Source organism: Oncorhynchus gorbuscha, linkage group LG03 (genome assembly GCF_021184085.1).
Source record: "Oncorhynchus gorbuscha isolate QuinsamMale2020 ecotype Even-year linkage group LG03, OgorEven_v1.0, whole genome shotgun sequence".
Taxonomy (NCBI): Eukaryota; Metazoa; Chordata; class Actinopteri; order Salmoniformes; family Salmonidae; genus Oncorhynchus; species Oncorhynchus gorbuscha.
Window position 1 is genome coordinate 35,333,056 of NC_060175.1, and position 20,126 is coordinate 35,353,181.

At 42.7% G+C, this 20,126-nt stretch overlaps 2 protein-coding genes across 2 annotated transcripts in view; one reads left to right on the top strand and one right to left on the bottom strand.

Moving 5' to 3' along the window:
• The window catches only part of LOC124031275 (receptor tyrosine-protein kinase erbB-3-like), a 64,048-nt gene extending 57,990 nt beyond the window's left edge, over positions 1-6,058 (bottom strand). Inside the window, exon 1 of the mRNA XM_046342337.1 lies at positions 5,461-6,058. Coding sequence (XP_046198293.1) covers positions 5,461-5,539 — 79 coding nt within the window. The 5' untranslated portion in view covers positions 5,540-6,058. The remainder of the gene's footprint in view (positions 1-5,460) is intronic.
• A 10,931-nt stretch (positions 6,059-16,989) lies between these two features.
• On the top strand, positions 16,990-20,114 carry LOC124031277 (peptidyl-prolyl cis-trans isomerase FKBP11-like). Its single transcript, XM_046342344.1, has 6 exons — positions 16,990-17,671; positions 17,877-17,939; positions 18,907-18,997; positions 19,381-19,414; positions 19,646-19,716; positions 19,872-20,114. Exons 1-6 carry the CDS (start codon positions 17,558-17,560, stop codon positions 20,069-20,071), a joined length of 573 nt encoding a protein of 190 aa, XP_046198300.1. The 5' UTR covers positions 16,990-17,557; the 3' UTR covers positions 20,072-20,114.
• Positions 20,115-20,126: the final 12 nt, after the last annotated feature.

The following is a 20,126-nucleotide window of genomic DNA, read 5'->3' on the forward strand; positions in this document are numbered from 1 at the left end:
ATCTGTTTTTTGAAACCAGGTTTGCTGTTCATTTGAGCTATAAGAGATGGTAGGGAGTTCCATGCAATAATAGCTCAATAAAAACTGTACACTTTCTCAAATTTGTTCTGGATTTGCGGACTGTGAAATGACCTCTGGTGGCATATCTGGTGGGGTAAATGTGTGTGTCAGAGCTGTGTGTAAGTTGACTATGCAAACAATTTGGAATTTTCAACATATTAATATTTCTTATAAAAAGAAGAAGTGATGCAGTCAGTCTCTACTCAACTCTTAGCCAAGAGAGACTTGGCATGCATAGTATTTATATTAGCCCTCTGATTACAGTGACGAGCAAGGCATGCTGCTCTGTTCTGGGGCAGCTGCAGCTTAACTACGTATTTTCTTGCAGCACTCGACCACACGGCTGGACCATAATCAAGATAAAACAAAACTAGAGCCTGCAGGACTTGCTTTTTGGAGTGTGGTGTCATAAAACCAGAGCATCTCTTTATTACAGACAGACCTCTCCCTATCTTTACAACCATTGAATCTATGTTTTAACCATGACAGTTCACAATTACATTTTAGTCATTAGCAGACACTCTTCTCCTGAAAGACTTACAGTAGTGAGTGGATACATTTTTGTACTTTTTCCCGTACTTGTACAATCTACGGTAAAACCAAGTAATTTAGTATTCTCAACTTGTTCAACAGCTGAGTTACAGAACTTAGGGAATGATTTGTACCAAATACAATGTTCTTAGTTTTAGAGACGTTCAGGACCAGTTTACTACAGGCCACCCCTTCCAAAACAGACTGCAACCTTTTGTTAAGGGTTTCAGTGATTTCATTAGCTGTGGTTGCTGATGCGTATGTTGTTGACTCATCAGCAAACATAGACACACATGCTTTGTTTACTGCCAGTGGCAGATCATTGGAAAAATAGAAAAGAGTAGAGGGCCTAGAGAGCTGCCCTGCGGTACACCTCACGTTACATGTTTGACATTAGAGAAGCTTCCATTAAAGAAAACTCTCTGTTCTATTAGATAGATAGCTCTGAACCCAAGATATGGAAGATGTTTAAAAGCCATAACACATTGTTTTCTCAACAACAGGTTATGGTCAATAATGTCAAAGGCTGCACTGAAATCAAACAGGACAGCTCACACAATCTTGTTATTATCAATTTCTTTCAACCAATCAGACATTTGTGTCCCTCTAGTGGTGTGGGGGCTGTGCTTTGGCAAAGTGGGTGGGGTTATATCCTTCCTGTTTGGCCCTGTCCGGGGGTGTCCTCGGATGGGGCCACAGTGTCTCCTGAACCCTCCTGTCTCAGCCTCCAGTATTTATGCTGCAGTAGTTTATGTGTCGGGGGGCTAGGGTCAGTTTGTTTATCTGGAGTACTTCTCCTGTCCTATTCAGGTGTCCTGTGTGAATCTAAGTGTGCGTTCTCTAATTCTCTCCTTCTCTCTTTCTTTCTCTCTCTCGGAGGACCTGAGCCCTAGGACCATGCCCCAGGACTACCTGACATGATGACTCCTTGCTGTCCCCAGTCCACCTGGCCATGCTGCTGCTCCAGTTTCAACTGGCCTGGGCCCTAGGACCATGTCCCAGGACTACCTGACATGAGGACTCCTTGCTGTCCCCAGTCCACCTGGCCATGCTCCTGCTCCAGTTTCAACTGTTCTGCCTTACTATTATTCAACCATGCTGGTCATTTATGAACATTTGAACATCTTGGCCACGTTCTGTTATAATCTCCACCCGGCACAGCCAGAAGAGGACTGGCCACCCCACATATGCTCTCTCTAATTCTCTCTTTCTTTCTCTCTCTCGGAGGACCTGAGCCCTAGGACCGTGCCCCAGGACTACCTGACATGATGGCTCCTTGCTGTCCCCAGTCCACCTGACTGTGCTGCTGCTCCAGTTTCAACTGTTCTGCCTTATTATTATTTGACCATGCTGGTCATTTATGAACATTTGAACATCTTGGTCATGTTCTGTTATAATCTCTACCCGGCACAGCCAGAAGAGGACTGGCCACCCCACATAGCCCGGTTCCTCTCTAGGTTTCTTCCTAGGTTTTGGCCTTTCTAGGGAGTTTTTCCTAGCCACCGTGCTTTTACACCTGCATTGTTTGCTGTTTGGGGTTTTAGGCTGGGTTTCTGTACAGCACTTTGAGATATCAGCTTATGTACGAAGGGCTATATAAATAAATTTGAAATTTGATTTGATTTGATTTGTCAGTGCAGTACATGTTGAGTGCCCTTCTCTATAAGTATTCTGAAAGTCTGTTGTTAATTTGTTAACAGAGCAATAGCATTGTATTTGGTCAAACACAATTTTTTCCAACAGTTTGCTCAGAGCTGGCAGCAAGCGGATAGGTCTGCAGTTAGAACCAGTAAAGGCTGCTTTACCACTCTTGGGTAGCAGAATGAATTGGTCTTGCAATGCTTTTTTTTCATTATTTGTTTTTTAATACAAGTCCTGCCTAAGTTTGCCCACTTTGCCAATGAAGTAATCATTAAAATAATTGGCAACATCAAATGGTTCCATCATTCTTTATATCATCGATCTTGGCTTCATAATACAATTTATTATTATTTTTGTTGTTTAGTCACATCATTTCTCAATTTGCGGTAATTCAGCCAGTCAGATGTGCAGCCAGACTTATTAGCCACTACTTTTGCCCCATCTTTTTCAACCATACAGTTTTCAAATTCCTCATCAATCCATGGAGCCTTAACAGTTCTAACAGTCAGTTTCTTAACATGTGCATGTTTATTAATAATTGGAAGAATACATTTGATAAATTCATCAAGTTCAGCGTCTAGATGCTCCTTATTAATCACATCAGACCAACAAAGATTTTTAACATCATCCTCATAACTCAAAGCAAAATCTTTTGTATAATCTCTTAAATACTATTTTAGGCCCAGCTTTCGGAACTTTGTCTTTCCTGGATATAGCCACTATATTGTGATCACTGCAACTAATGGGTACGGATATAGCTTTAGAACAAAGTCCTACAGTATTAGCAAAAATGTGATCAATACATGTGGATGATCTTGTTTCTGTAGTATTTGTAAACACCGTGGTAGGTAGATTAATAACCTGAACCAGATTCCAGGCACTGATTACAGTGAGAAGCTTATACTTTACAGACATATATTTTAATCATGTAGTTCTTAAAAGTAATATGAGCATTGCATTGTAAAAGGCAATGACTTAATATGAACAATGTGAAACATGTATTTCTAGATGATTAAGTTTGGTGAACAAAGTGTGTGTAGGATTCTGTGTTGAAAAGTTCAGGGGTTGCACAATAACATGCTAGAGTACATGCCTCACTAACCGGTGCGACAACATTTTTTTGTGACGTATCCGTAAATAAGAACAGGTGTCCCTCTTGTGAAGCAGTAAACACTGAGAGGATTACCTGTAAGGCACAAATTGTTTTGTGTGGGCAGTTATTGTGCAATTACAAAGAAGGAAATTAAATCAAAGCTTTAAATACATATTGGAACCATTTAAATTATAATGATAATATTGCGATATATCGTCAAAAATAATATCCTGATGTATAACTGTATTATAAAACCTGAACAGGTCAATTGTTTTTTATTAACCAAAAATAATGCATTTTCTACAAGGGTGTGCATCATAATTCAATTAAGGTCTTTACCAGAAATCACTAAATTATCAATCATTAAAAATACATTTGTTCCACGTAACAATAATTAAATGATTCAGATAAATATGCTACAGTCACAAACATCTGAGCATTAGAATAGTCATGCCAGGAATGTCAACCCTCACACACACACACACACACACACACACACACACACACACACACACACACACACACACACACACACACACACACACACACACACACACACACACACACACACACACACACACACACACACACACACACACACACACACACACACACACACACACACACACACACACACACACACACAGACAAACACACGTGCACACAGACACATACACACATACACACACAGTTCCAGGTGATAGAAAACAAGCTTGAAGAGATTGAGGAAAATCCAAGCTTCAGAGATGCCTGAGAAGTGTTGTGATAGGTATATTTTTATGACATGGCAGTTATCGTTATCTCTGAACCCTGATATGAGTTTATGGCACACAGGGCCTTGTAATCTTGAGCTCTGTGCCACATCCCCGATGGCTAAGACAACAAAGCACTACCTGACCAGTGCTCATGGTCACATATAGGACAATTAATCAACCAGTCCATCAATCGAATTATATTTCATTAAATTTGACTGGAGCCAACCTGTTACATATAGGACCAACTGTCCCTCAGTAAATAAAGTGTGAGTATTCTAACATGCAGATTCAACTCTGGTCCATTGTGTAGTAAACAATTTATTAACATGTTTAAAAAAATGGATCCATGCAACATTTACCAGCAATGAATGAATTGTTTACCAGATATTGATGAGGAGTTATAGATCTCTAGAGAATACATTGAAATAAGGATAGTGTGCTATGCAGAGGAAATAAAGTATTGATTTGATGCTTTTCAAAATCTACATGAAATATATTTGTACTGTTGTGTGACATGTACAGTATGAGTCTATTTACTTCAGCCTATTATCTTCCATTGACTGTCACCTGATGGGGATCACCTGCGCCCTGACCTGTTGTTTACATGGTTTTCCTCCTGCAATGCACCACCTTATTTACCTACAGCCGGATGACATAATTACAGAGGCAAAGTTCAGCCAGCGTTCGTGGTTGTTTGTGATTCGAATCACAACACCTCACTCTGACATGGAGGCTATACACACTAACACCTGACCCACTATGAATACCAGGTGAATACACTGCATAGATTTGAAAGTATTTTCCAGGAACACTTTTGAGGTGCAAAGTGAGAAAGACACAGAAAAACAGAAAGTAAACATTGTTTTCTTAGACATTTATAGGGAGGAGCTGCTTTTCCTTAACAACTTGCATGGCAAGCGATAACACAGACACAGTTGACACAAACACATACAAGCACACTGTTTCGAATTTCGGCTAACTTAAGTCTACTAACGCACAGCAAACAGGTTCAGCACATATGAAACTGGTTTTGTCTCTAGGGTCAGATTCACAACACCGATTTAGGTGAGGACAAGTACATTTAAGACATTTAAGACAAGTGATGCCATATTGACTATTTAAGTACACAACTGTGGGATTGGTCCCTCCTAAAAAAACACGAACCATATTGGGATTGTTGACAAAATAATAGGCAACTTTCTTGGGGCGTAAATGAGGTATGCCACAAAATGAGACACTTTGGGCCAATTCCCAAATGACTCCTCATTTTCATAATAGTTTTTTTAAACAGAAATTTGGGCACTGTCGGGGGAAGAGGAAATGACTTGAGAGAAAGTCTAATCAATTTGACGGCAAGCCCAATAGAGGCACGAAACTTACCTTCTTGAGTTTGAGCGCAGGTGAGCTGGAGCCATGGTAGCGCGAAGCATAGCGCGAGCACCTTCCGGAGTCCCCTCATTCCGACAGTTGACACAATTTATCAAACATTACGAGCTGGGAGAGATGTACAATATTGACTACCCTCGACGGTTTCCTCCTGCTCATGAATTGTTAGTCAAATAAATATATTAAATGTAAACATGTATCCCCTGCTATGTACCGTATCTCAAAGAGAACAGGCTAAATAAATACATTCGGATTTAAGAGTCCCCAATCTTGAACGTTCTCTTTGCAGCAGAAGGCTACTCAGCAGATTCGAATGGATTAAAACATTCATTTAATTTACAGAAAAACTAAACGTAAAAAGCCTACTCGTATGCCTATTGACAAAAAAATATAGGCTAGGATAGAGCGAGAGTATATCGGTTTGGCACAGAGTTTACAATCTTTCAACCTCTCTGATGTGTAAAATCATCAGTAGTCACTGATTGGACAAGAGACTGTCATTGAACCAACCAGAGACAAATGCGCCGTCTGTAGCCTACTCCAAAACTGTTTGCGTCAAGTCTACAACGTAATACTTGCAACTAATTGTTTAAGGAAACGCTCTTCACTCCACTTCTATACTGAAGTGACTGTTTTGTAGCAGGTTAGGATAATTTACGCAGCAGGCAAGGATAATTAACATAACAGGTTAGGAGACTGGGTTTAAGGTTGGGAAATTGGTCTCCTAACCTGCTACGAAAAACCTTTTCATCATGGTTTTTTTTATTCGCCTATATTAGTCATATTGGTCATGTCAATATGCAAAATACAAATCATTTTCGTATCATCTTTCTGATTTCTGTAATGTCTTTTTGATATCCTTCCATAATTATATACATAAAGTATTTGAAAAATAAATTGTAGACATTCGTGTAGCCCTGCCAATTAATGATGATTAACAACACTACACACAATTGACTCAACATCGTTTGGTATTCCTGGCTTATCGCGGGGCTAATGTAAGTCCACCATTGATAAATGTCTGCTTGTTGAGAGTGAATGGCGGAATTGTACCTAGGTAGCGTGGACTGGTCACTCTTTCTTTGAAGGGGGCTGGACCAGCGCTATCAGAATGACAGCATTGTCCACGGGTCAAATTTTCTTGCATTCTCTCGTGTGCGTCACTGAAACACTGTTTTTCTCAGTACATCAAATGAATTAAACTATTTACATGTTGGTATTCTGTGACAGACAGTGATGAACTGATGATTATCCTAGTAGAGGACCTGCATATGAATATACTGTCTATATGTCATTACATTTACATTTACATTTAAGTCATTTAGCAGACGCTCTTATCCAGAGCGACTTACAAATTGTCATCAGGATGGTTGTCGATTGAACAATGACTCAGAATAGTTCACACACACACACACACACACACACACACACACACACACACACACACACACACACACACACACACACACACACACACACACACACACACACACACACACACACACACACACACACACACACACACACACACACACACACACACACACACACACACACACAGAGGGAGAGAGACTGAGTGGATGAGCCAGCTTAACAACTGCTCTCTTGAAACTGGCTCTGCCTGTAACTCCAGTCTGTGTGAGTGTGTTTGTCAGTGACTGAACAGACAGGCACTAATTGAAATCTTTAAGAGTGTATTGACGCACCCATGAGTCAATCTAATGAACATCATTTTAAAAATCCCTATCAAAATCCATTAGTTTAAGCTAGAGAAATTGGTCTGCGTCTCACATCCGCCAATGTCACCCTTATGCATCTGTCTGGAAAGTGGCAGAGGTACAGCTGTTTGTCAGACCAGGAGACATCCCAAAAATGTGTCTTCTCACAGAAACGTTTGTAGTGTCCCAGCATTTTGGGGTACAAACTAATGACCCCTCTATGGAAAGAAGAGACTCACGAACATGATAGGGTTCTCCATTTTGCTCTACTACCCCCACAAGTGTCTCAGGAGTTATCTGAACATAACCCATACAAATTAATAGAAGTATGGAGGTAGTTTTGTGCCAACAAAAATAATTTCTGAGCTTTCTTATATCTCCTAGATAATAGGACAGACACTCACTTATGAGTTTTTTTTAAATGTTGGCCAACATGAAAAGATGCACAGGTTTATTACAGAAATGACTTAATGTGATTATGTCCTGGCTCTAGGTAAGATGTGATGGAGCACTCTATACCAGTGGATCCCAACTCTGGTCCTTGAGTACCCCCAATGGCACACATTTTTGCCCCGGACGAACATACCTGATTCAAGTCATTGAGGGCCTGATGATTTAGTTGAATCGGTTGTGCTTGTCAAAGGCTACCATAACAATGTGAACTGTTGGGGGTACTGGAGAACCGCAGCTGGGATCTAGTGCAGATAGAGGGCTATAGCCAATAATACTCTGATTGTTGATTATGTCATCTACTTTAGTTTAATCTGTCACCACATCTGTCAGATACATTTCAGTAACGTTCACACAGAGCCTATGAGACAGGCCATAGAGAAAATTAGTCTATTTTCCTTTGTTTTATTACATCACTTTACAGCTTTACAAGGTAGGGTGTCCATGACACCCCAGATACTTGATAATTAATCAATAAGTCACTAGGTAATTAATCTATTTCCCATTGATTATCATAATTTATGTTCACAGACAACATCACATTTTTGTACCTGTCACGCCCTGAGAGAGACGTTTTATTTGATTTGGGGTGGGCATTCTATATTCTCTATTTCTTTGTGTTTGGCCGAGTGTGGTTCCCAACCAGAGGCAGCTGTCTTTCATGGTCTCTGATTGGGGATCATACTTAGGCAGCCCTTTTTCCCTCCTTCAGTGTGGGACCTTGTCTTTGTTTGAGTGCATGTAGTTTGCACGACAAAGCTTTTCATTCGTTGTATTGTTTATTTCTAGGTGGAACATTTAAATAAAATAATGTACGCCTACCACGCTGCACCTTTGGTCTCCTTCCGATGACAAACGTTACAGAAGATCCCACCACCAATGGACCAAGCAGGGTGGTCAGGAGGACTGGACCTGGGAGGAAATCCTGGAGGGAGCAGGACCCTAGACAAGGGCCGGGGAGTATCGCCGTCCGAAGGAGGAGATAGAGGCAGCGAAAGCGGAACGGTGACGTTTATGAGGAGTTGGAGCAACAAGGCAAGAACGAGAGGGGGCAGACGGGGAGATTGATGGAGTCAAGGTTCAGACCTGAGCCAACTCCCCGTGCTTACCGTGGGGAGCGTGTGACTGGTCAGGCAACGTGTTATGCGGTGATGCGCACGGTGTCCCCAGTGAGTAGCCACAGCCCGGTGTGCTCTGTGCAAGCTCCCCACAGTTGCTAGAGTGGGCATTCAGCCAGGACGGTTTGTGCCGGCTCAACGCTCATGGCCTCCGGTGCGTCTCTTCGGCCCAGGATATCCTGCGCCAGCTCTATGCACGGTATCCCCAGTTCCCCTGCACAGCCCAGTGCGGCCTGTTCCAGCTCCCCGCACTTGCCGTGCTACAGGGGGTATTCAGCCAGGATGCGTTGTGCCAGCTCTGCACTCCAGACCTCCAGTTTGCCTCCACGGCCCAGCATATCCTGCGCCGGCTCTACGCACTATGCCTCCAGTGCGCCGTCATAGCCCAGTGTGTCCTGTGCCAACTCTCCACACTCACCGAGCTAAAGTGAATATCCAGCCAGGATGTGTTGTGGCAGCTCCACTCACTAGGCTGCCAGTACATCTCCTCAGTCCGGTGAGACCTGTTCCGGCTCCACGTACAAAGCCTCCCAGTTCGGAGCCTCTGGCGACGATCCACGGTCCGGTTCCTCCAGCGACGATTCACGGTCCGGAGTCTCCGGTGATGATTTACGGTCTGTATCCACAGAAGCGGAGGGATCAGCGTATGGAGTGGGGGGTGATTACTATTTGGTTAGGTCAGGTTGTGATTTGGGGTGGGCATTCTATGTACTCTATTTCTTTGTGTTTGGTCGAGTGTGGTTCTCAATCAGAGGCAGCTGTCTTTCATTGTCTCTGATTAGGGATCATACTTAGGCAGCCCTTTTTCCCTCCTTCAGTGTGGGATCTTGTCTTGGTTTGAGTGCAAAGAGTTTGCACAACGAAGCTTTTCGTTCTTTGTATTTCTTTTTTCTTGGAACATTTAAATAAAAGAATGTACGCCTACAACGCTGCACCTTTGGTCTCCTTTTGATGACAAACTTTACAGTACCCCAAAACCAACTACTAGAAATGAACCAAGCACACTCCTCAAACACAGGAACCCAAAGGAAGACAGAGGACAGAACCCCCTTGTTGACCAATTTTGCATTATGGAGCAAAAAACCCAAAACATTTCATAGAAGGTATGTAAAAACTGTAGAATGGTTATATATAAGGCAACAAAACTCAAATGATTCAACACAAACAAGTAACAGATGCTGTATGTATATGAATACTGGACTGTTTGGTTTGTATATGATTTAATAGTGTTACATATTACAACACTCACCAAAAAGACAGTAACCTCAGTTCTGCTGGTATCAGTGGTGGTAGAATGGCTTACATCTGGACAAGCAACTAAATCAGAGTATATGATGTGTTGAGTCTTGACAGAATACAATCAGAGGGAGGTTTGAGGTCAGGTATTGTTCTAGTAATGCGATTAATATTCTCAGTGCATTCCATTTATACTGTCATTTTCACTCATATTTTTTTCATTGTCTGGTTTTAGACCCCATCATAGCACTGAGACTGCACTTGTGAAGGTGGTAAATTACCTTTTAATGGTGTCAGACCAAGGCTTTGCATCTGTCCTCGTGTCTCCCAACCGTCCTGTCTCAGCCTCCAGTATTTATGCTGCAGTAGTTTATGTGTCGAGGGGGCAAGGGTCAGTCTGTTATATCTGGAGTATTTCTCCTGTCTTACCCAGTATCCTGTGTGAATTTAAGTATGCTCTCTCTAATTCTCTTTCTCTCTTTCTTTCTCTCTCTCGGAGGACCTGAGCCCTAGGACCATGCCTCAGGACTACCTGGCCTGATGACTCCTCACTGTTCCCAGTCCACCTGGCAGTGCTGCTGCTCCAGTTTCAACTATTCTGCCTGCAGCTATGGAACTCTGACCTGTTCACCGGACGTTCTACCTGTCCCAGACCTGCTGTTTTCAACTCTCTAGAGACAGCAGGAGCGGTAGAGATACTCTGAATGATCGGCTATGAAATACCAACTGACATTTACTCCAGAGGTGCTGACCTGTTGCACCCTCGACAACCACTGTGATTATAATTATTTGACCCTGCTGGTCATCTATGAACATTTGAACATCTTGGCCATGTTCTGTTTGGGGTTTTAGGCTGGGTTTCGGTACAGCACTTTGTGACATCAGCTGATGTAAGAAGGGTTTTATACACTGCTCAAAAAAATAAGGGAACACTAAAATAACACATCCTAGATCTGAATGAATGAAATATTCTTATTAAATACTTTTTTCTTTACATAGTTGAATGTGCTGACAACAAAATCACACAAATTATCAATGGAAATCAAATTTATCAACCCATGGAGGTCTGGATTTGGAGTCACACTCAAAATTAAAGTGGAAAACCACACTACAGGCTGATCCAACTTTGATGCGAATGCTCCTGATGAGGTGGCGGATGGTCTCCTGAGGGATCTCCTCCCAGACCTGGACTAAAGCATCCGTCAACTCCTGGACAGTCTGTGGTGCAACGTGGCGTTGGTGGATGGAGCGAGACATGATGTCCCAGATGTGCTCAATTGGATTCAGGTCTGGGGAGACAGGCCAGTACATCAGGAGACGTGGAGGAGGCCAAAGGACGGCAACAACCCAGCAGCAGGACCGCTACCTCCGCCTTTGTGCAATGAGGAGCACTGCCAGAGCCCTGCAAAATGACCTCCAGCAGGCCATAAATGTGCATGTGTCTGCTCAAACGGTCAGAAACAGACTCCATGAGGGTGGTATGAGGGCCCGACATCCATAGGTGGGGGTTGTGCCCAACACCGTGCAGGACGTTTGGCATTTGCCAGAGAACACCAAGATTGGCAAATTCGCCACTGGCACCCTGTGCTCTTCACAGATGAAAGCAGGTTCACACTGAGCACGTTTCTGTGAAATCAAACTGTCCACTTAGGAAGCAACACTGATTGACAATAAATTTCACATGCTGTTGTGCAAATGGAATAGACAACAGGTAGAAATTATAGGCATTTAGCAAGACACAATAAAGGAGTGGTTCTGCAGGTGGTGACCACAGACCACTTCTCAGTTCCTATGCTTCCTGGCTGATGTTTTGGTCACTTTTGAATGCTGGCGGTGCTTTCACTCTAGTGGTAGCATGAGACGGAGTCTACAACCCACACAAGTGGCTCAGGTAGTGCAGCTCATCAGGATGGCACATCAATGCGAGCTGTGGCAAGAAGGTTTGCTGTGTCTGTCAGCATAGTGTCCAGAGCATGGAGGCGCTACCAGGAGACAGGCCAGTACATCAGGAGACGTGGAGGAGCCCGTAGGAGGGCAACAACCCAGCAGCAGGACAGCTAACTCCGCCTTTGTGCAAGGAAGAGCAGGAGGAGCACTGCCAGAGCCCTGCAAAATGACCTCCAGCAGGCCACAAATGTGCATGTGTCTGCTCAAACGGTCAGAAACAGACTCCATGAGGGTGGTATGAGGGCCTGACGTCCACAGGTGGGGGTTGTGCTTACAGCCCAACACCGTGCAGGACATTTGGCATTTGCCAGAGAACACCAAGATTGGCAAATTCGCCACTGGCGCACTGTGCTCTTCACAGATGAAAGCAGGTTCACACTGAGCACATGTGACAGACGTGACAGTCTGGAGACGCCGTGGAGAATGTTCTGCTGCCTGCAGCATCCTCCAGCATGACCGGTTTGGCGGTGGGTCAGTCATGGTGTGGGGTGGCATTTCTTTGGGGGGCCGCACAGCCCTCCATGTGCTCGCCAGAGATAACCTGACTGCCATTAGGTCCCGAGATGAGATCCTCAGACCCCTTGTGAGACCATATGCTGGTACGGTTGGCCCTGGGTTCCTCCTAATGCAAGACAATGCTAGACCTCATGTGGCTGGAGTGTGTCAGCAGTTCCTGCAAGAGGAAGGCATTGATGCTATGGACTGGCCCGCACGTTCCCCAGACCTGAATCCAATTGAGCACATCTGGGACATCATGTCTCGCTCCATCCACCAACGCCACGTTGCACCACAGACTGTCCAGGAGTTGGCGGATGCTTTAGTCCAGGTCTGGGAGGTGATCCCTCAGGAGACCATCCGCCACCTCATCAGGAGCATGCCCAGGCATTGTAGGGAGGTCATACAGGCACGTGGAGGCCACACACACTACTGAGCCTCATTTTGACTTGTTTTAAGGACATTACATCAAAGTTGGATCAGCCTGTAGTGTGGTTTTCCACTTTAACTTTGAGTGTGACTGATAAATTTGATTTCCATTGATACTTTTTGTGTGATTTTGTTGTCAGCACATTCAACTATGTAAAGAAAAAAGTATTTAATAAGAATATTTCATTCATTCAGATCAAGGATGTGTTATTTTAGTGTTCCCTTTATTTTTTTGAGCAGTGTATTTATAACTAACCCTAACAGCTCCTTGCAGTGTTGCCAACTCCTCAGTAAGGAAAGTAGCCATTGGCTGTCCTAAAATATGCTAAATGATGTCATCACTAAATTTGCATAATTGGCCATATGCATGTAATTGTGATGGACGCTGTAGGAGAGAGGAATAACGTGGGAGAGACAAAAAGTCAGTAAAAAACACCCTAAATATGTTTAAGACAAAAAATGAACTTTCTTCTGTCGATACTTGTTTTTTTTATGGTCACAATTCGAACCCTCCTACTTTATCCGGGCTTGGAACCGGCAAAAGTGACCCAAAAGAGACACTCTGGTGGAGTTACTTAGTTTTATATTTTATATTTTATTTAATTTTCTTAATTTGGTTTCGTTTTTAACCTTATGGTCCACTTAGGAGCCGACAACAAGTCACAGTAAAACATGAACATTTTTAACCATATATTTTGTTTTACATCTTTTGTATACAATCTACATTAACAATCTAAATGGACCAAACAGAGACAATAGAAAAAACTGTCAATGGCAATGTGAGAAAATTATGGTAACTAGTCTGGCCCTAATTCAGGTAAAACAAAAAAATCCTCATCCCCCTCCACACACACACAGGCTGTGCTGGCTCACAAAGAGTGGTCATCGTCATTTTGGTCAAGGCTCTCTATGGCAGGTTCAGCAACTGAGGGAGTTGACTTAAATGAGTAAGCGGCTGATGTGCCAAAAAGCTGCAAAACATTATCAGGCAGCTGGTGCTCATAGCAAACCTCACCAGACAGCTTCAGTCCATATCGAATGTACAGGATGGAGTTAAGGGTCTGCAAGGACATCCGATTTCTAAGTTTGCTTTTTACCACACTCATCTGGCTGAATACTCTCTCGACTTCAGCATTCGAGTGTTGCAAGGACAACACAGACACAGCAGTCATGGCAAGTTCTTGAAACATGTTGATATCAGCTGCATCCCTGAACTTCCAAATCTCACTCCAGAAGCCCAGTGTGTTTTTTTTGTCTCATTCCATTTACTAAGATGAATCTTGTCTATCTCTGCAGGGGAGTAGCCAAGGAGTTTGGCAATTTTTTATATTTCTCCAGGGCTCTTATTGTGCTTTAGAGTTTCCTCCACATTGAAAACTGACATGTACTACAATGCTTCTTATTGGCCCTTTGAGTACATCAACATTTGCTAGTGGATTCAGCATCCTGCTGCTCACAGACTTGATCAGGCTAACCAAGCTGTCAAGTAGCTTAAGAGGATCTACTTGTTCTCCCTCAAAAGCCTTGATGGCCAACTGTACCTCACCCAGCACTGACTTCAAAAAAGTCAGATACCATAATGTTTTGAGGATCACTGTACATGGAGTATAAAACCTCAGCCATGTAGCAGTGTTCACTGGACTTGGTGACTGCGAAATGCAGCCTAAGCTCCTCCCACTGGTCCAAAATGCGTGAAACCGCGGGTTCAATGGAGAGCCAACATGTGGCACACACCTTGGTTATCTGTAAAGGTTTCCCCCCACAGTTGATGGTCTCATATATGGCCTTGTAGGCCTCCCTGTACTTTGGAGACACTGAAAACCAGTTATAAGTCTCTCGTACCAAGAACTCCACACTACAGGGGATGGTGTCATTGGAAGCATGACTTACAGCAAGCTGCAGAGTGTGGCACACACAGCGAATAAGAACCAGATATTTGAGGCCATACTCCTCCTTCAGCACTTTATGGACCCCATTGTTAATCCCCGTCATAACAGAGGCATTGTCAGTCCCTATCCCCAGGAGTTTCTCTTTTTTAAGACAACACTTCTCGTGGAAAGCCACAACAGCACGGGGCTATAGATTTGGCATCTCCTCCCTCCAACTCAACAAGCCACAGAACTGTTGATACTATTGTCTGCTTGGTGTCACTAAAGTACCTTACCACAACCCCCAGGTACTTAGAAACACGTACATCCGTAGACTCATTGATGAGGAGGCTAAAACGCTGGTCACCCACATCTGAGACCAACTTTTTCAGAAAGTATGGTGCTAGAACACCGTTAATAATTTCTGTGCACTTTGTCCTGTGCATTTTGAAGTGGGTAGCAGCAGTGGAGTCTGAGAAAGCAGCTCTACATGCTTCTCCAACGTGATCACATGCCAGCATGGAACAGTGTTCAGCGATAGCTGATGCCATGGTGGCCTCTGACTTTTTTGCAGAGTCTATTTTTTAAACCATAAATGGCAGCTTGTTTTGGGTGGAACTGTTAGAAGGCTTTGCCTTTTGAGTATGTTTTTGAGTTGTCATGTATTTTTTTACATCACTAAGTTTGGCGTAGAAATCGGCCTTACAATACAGGATGCCCGTGTATCATCTCCAATAAACAGCTTCAAACAGCCTTTGAATTCAGGGTTTGATTCCCAGTCCTTTCTGTATTTTTGAGTGTACTGTTAAGACTGAGACATGACTTGAGCTAGCCAGCTAGATGTTTAGCTTATGTCACAGAGAGGCACACACACAGTGGCAAGGTGAGTAAATGACAGGTTGTGGGAGTCAAATGCAGTGATTTATTTTAGACAAAGAACATTTTACATTTACATCCCGTACAGAATGTAAGCCAACATCTGGGAGGGACTGCTGCGCGAGGACTGGGCTGCCTGTGAGTGCTTTGTGACGGGGATTGGGCCCACGGCAGCACCCGCTGCTCGTTGAGAAGAGTAAGAACGATACGTGCTTTCACGTCAGTCTCCAATAACACCAGATAAAGTCGCTAGATTTGTCGCTAGTCGATTTTAAAAAGCATGTGTTGCTAGAGGGGTATGAATGCTCGCTAAATATAGCAAAAAATCGCTAAGTTGGCAACACTGGACTCGCCTCTGTCCTTCTGTGGGGTTTATTGGTGGTTCCCATCCAACTTTATGGTGCATTACTGCCACCTACTGTACTGGAGCGTCCCCGCCTCCAGACTGTGTACGTATGGGATTCCTATTTTAGAAATGGACCAACAGAAGTATATATAGTGGGGTTCCTGCCAATGCCCAAATGCTTTTAAAGAGCTACATTTTAGCTAATGATTCATAAATACACTAGATGACTAATATGTGGTGCTGTGTTGAAACCAACGTGCCTCCATCTTGTAAAACATATTTTGGAAGCTATAGAAATGCATTTATTAGTGTCTATATGTGTTATATTACAGACACCTTATGAATATTTTTTTTATTATATTATCGTGAGATAAACAAATGTAAAAAAATTCTTAAGCTATAATTTTTGGGAGATTTCTAATGTTACTAAATACAACAACAAAAATGCTTTAATACATGTACTTTTGTCCTTGAAACATTTCATTGAAATACTGTAGAATTCCATTAATTCCTATGGAGGGCTGCTTATATTTTCTTAAAATCTGTGCCACTCCATTTAGTATGAATTGTTACTTTTTGTTACGTTACATTGGTCTATGTAAATCCAGGACACTGAAATTAGTATGATATGTTATGTTTGGTCTGACATTAGATTACTTAAGACAAAAATGAAAGAATGCGAAAATATAGCATCCCAAAGGTTGCGTGTTCGAATCTCATCACAGACAACTATAGAATTTTAGCTAATTAGCAACTTTGCAATTACTTACTACTTTTTAGCTACATTGCAACTACTTAACATGGTAGCTAACCCTTTAACCTAACCGCTAGCCCTAACGTAGCGTATCATACTAAAGCAGTCAAACAAAACAGGTCATACTAAATTATCAAGACGTAGGATACTATACATCTTGCAATTCATATGATATTGTACGACCGCTACAACATTGGTTGGTCAATGTAATGTAACATATCACACTAAATGGAGGTGCTGGATTTTAGTGGAATATAATACGCTTTGCTCTGAGACCAGGTTGCACTGGGGAATGACAATATGGCGGACCGATGGCTTCAAAGCCTCAATGGTCAACCATAACATCAACAATCTAAGGTTTATGTATACATAATTGAGTCCAGCTGGCACACAGGTCAGTACAGACGGTGGTGACTGTCATGTGAGGTATGGAAAGTAAACAAACAAGCAAATAGGCTATAGCGCTAATCAGATACAGCACAACAACCATGGGAACCCCCATGATCTGAGGTTTCAGATCGCGATGAAAGTAGCCTGGTCCTTGGCCAGTTGAAAGGACATATTCTAACTGCTGGGGCTTTTATCAGACTCACAACTGCCCTCAACCGACACGAAGAATGTAATTGCACCGTTACCCATCGGCAAGGGACTTCTGGCGGAATGTTTTTGGCGGGCACTTCGGCGACCCAGGTGTTTTAGGACAACGTCCGCGGTTCGGCTGCCCTGTTATCGCCATAGCCTAATATAACAACACATCAGCCTTAACCGGCGTCTAGCCTGCTTTACCTTCGATAGTCAATCGTCGGCGCTTGCATGCTCTACTAAAGTTAGTTTTCCAAAAGGTCGGATTTACAATGAAAGCCGAGACTGGGGTCATCCTAGTCATGCTTGCTGCTTTCGTTTATGTTGCAGCACAGGATGCTGAAGCCGAGCAAAATGTTGTGGAAGAGTTATTGGTGGAAACCTTGGTGAGTTGTGTCCATTTTCTCCAAAGCAGTGAATCTTGCACGTGCCGAATACAATGCATTGCAACATTCAGACCAAATTGAAATCATGTAGGCCTATCAGCTTGTTATTGTCAACATTGATAATGTATCGCTTATTTATGTAATACAACTGTATTTTATTTGGAATGCAAATTACTTTCTTTTTTTTCTTCTCCCCCTTCATAAGGTGAAACCCGAAACTTGCTCTATAATGTCAGAAATGGGAGACACGCTACAAATCCACTATACGGTAAGAAAAAAGTGTAAATTAATAGCCTAACTAACATTTCAATTTCAAAGGTAGGCTAGGCACCGCCCTGTTTGACATAAGCCTACATGCTTATTGAGACAAATGCCGATTTTTATGAAATCTGGTCAAAGGTGTTCTGCAGTTGAAGTGGTGCTGATTCATAGCACCTCGATACATTTGACTCGATACGATGTTGCTTATGTGGCACGGTGTGAAGCAGCAAGTTCATTTTTCACTAAAGACGGGGAAATTTGTGTGCCAATCAAATATTGTCAAATAAAATCAACTTTCATTTTTGCATTACACTTAGTTTGTAATCATATCTGGGATGGCAAGTAAATTGCGTGTTTTTACCCCATGTGCAATGGACACTGTTTCCGCGTGCCAAACATTCTACTCGGTAGGTAGTGTGATGGGGGAGCTGCAACACGTCAGCACTCCTGCTCATTACCAGATTTCTATAACATGTGGTTTTGATAAGTAAAAAATACCTAACCAGGCGTTGTAAGATCTGTCATGTCTGAGCAGGAGAACATGACCAAACCAGAAAGGATGATTCATAACTGGGCCTAAAATCTGTCTTCAGCAGTAGGTGACGTTTTCTAATCTTAACCACACTGCCAACCTTACATTAAAACAAAAAACACATTTTGTTTTCATTTTTACGATAAAGCCATTTGACTGGCTATTAACTAGTGAAAACCCGTTGTGCTGGTTGTTCACCAGCGTGTCGGCCATCATTGGCTAGAATGGTCCCATGTGACTTCATTGACAGACTAGGTCATTGATTCAACCAGTGTGCCCAGTGCAGCCACTCCTGTAAAGAACGTTAAACAGTGTCAAGTGTTTCACAATTTACTGTGACTAACGGGATGTGCATCTTAACCTTCTATTTAGATTAGAATCACAGCTTAGGTGCAAAATCTCTTAACATGCACCTACCATATTGTTCCAATGCTCTGAACAGGGTAAACTGCTGGCAGATGGCAAGGTGATTGACTCATCACTGTCCCGGGACCCCCTTGTTGTTGTGCTGGGAAAGAGGACCGTTATCCCTGGTAAAATCACAACCATTCAAAAAGACAGTTAGACAATATATTGATCACACAAAACAGGAACACTAGCTTAAGTTAACAGTATTCTAAACTGGGTGGTTCTAGCCCTGAGTGCTGATTGCATGACAGCTGTGGTATATCAGACCTTGTACCACAGGTATGACATTTATTTTTACTGTTCTAATTAGGTTGGTAACCAGTTCATAATAACAATAATGCACCTGGGGGTTTGTGGTATGTGGGCTGTATCCAGCCCTTAGTGGTATATTGGCCATATACCACACCCCTTCGTGCCTTATTGTTTAAATATACCTTCAAATATAGCTCACACTTGCAGTGCAGTGTTTGTTATTGCATCATTCACTGGGAGACTGTATTTCCAACAGGTCTGGAACAGAGCTTGGTAGGAGTTTGTGAAGGGTAAGTAAACAGTCTAGGTCTGCCAATACAACATTGAAGTGAACTACATTCATTTAGAACCACTTCCACTAGGATTTCAATACGACTTGGCTAAGCAAGGACAATGTTTCAAATATCGATATTACCACTATGTGAAGCAAATCAAAGATCCTGTCAAATTACTTTGGTAAAATGTCAGATAGTGGATAACATAAATCTATGAGAACCTTGTTCTGTCTTATGGTCCTCTAGACAAAAAATCAAGACTACTATTCCATCACACCTTGCCTATGGAAAGCGAGGATACCCTCCCACCATCCCAGGTACTTAAATACATCTGCATACACACAATAATAAATGTCTCACCTTGATAACTGTCTAGCTAGTCCAGCACCTTTTCAAATGTCTGGCTGAGCACAGCAACACACACAACTCAGTAGTTGATCCTCTATCACTCTTCTTCCCTCTGTCCTGTTAGCTGATGCTGCCCTAGAGTTTGATGTGGAGGTGATGTCACTGATCCAGGTAACCCCATGGCAGAAGATGGTGAATGATGTCTTCCCTCTAGTGTGTCTGGGCCTGGTTCCCACTCTGCTGGGCATGGTGGGCCTCTACCTCTTTAACAAGGCCAATGCCCAGCGGCCAGGCAAGAAGGCCAAGAAGAGAAAGAATAAATAAAGGAAACTCACAGAACTATTTAAATAATAAAATGTAAAAACAACAAGGGAACGTT

Bases quoted from the DNA above. Each gene is read 5' to 3' on its own strand.
- LOC124031277 (XM_046342344.1), top strand. From the start codon at position 17,558: ATGAAAGCCGAGACTGGGGTCATCCTAGTCATGCTTGCTGCTTTCGTT. The intron at 17,672-17,876 runs GTGAGTTGTGTC...CCCCTTCATAAG, and splicing joins AGTTATTGGTGGAAACCTTG to GTGAAACCCGAAACTTGCTC. The intron at 19,415-19,645 runs GTAAGTAAACAG...ATGGTCCTCTAG, and splicing joins TTGGTAGGAGTTTGTGAAGG to ACAAAAAATCAAGACTACTA.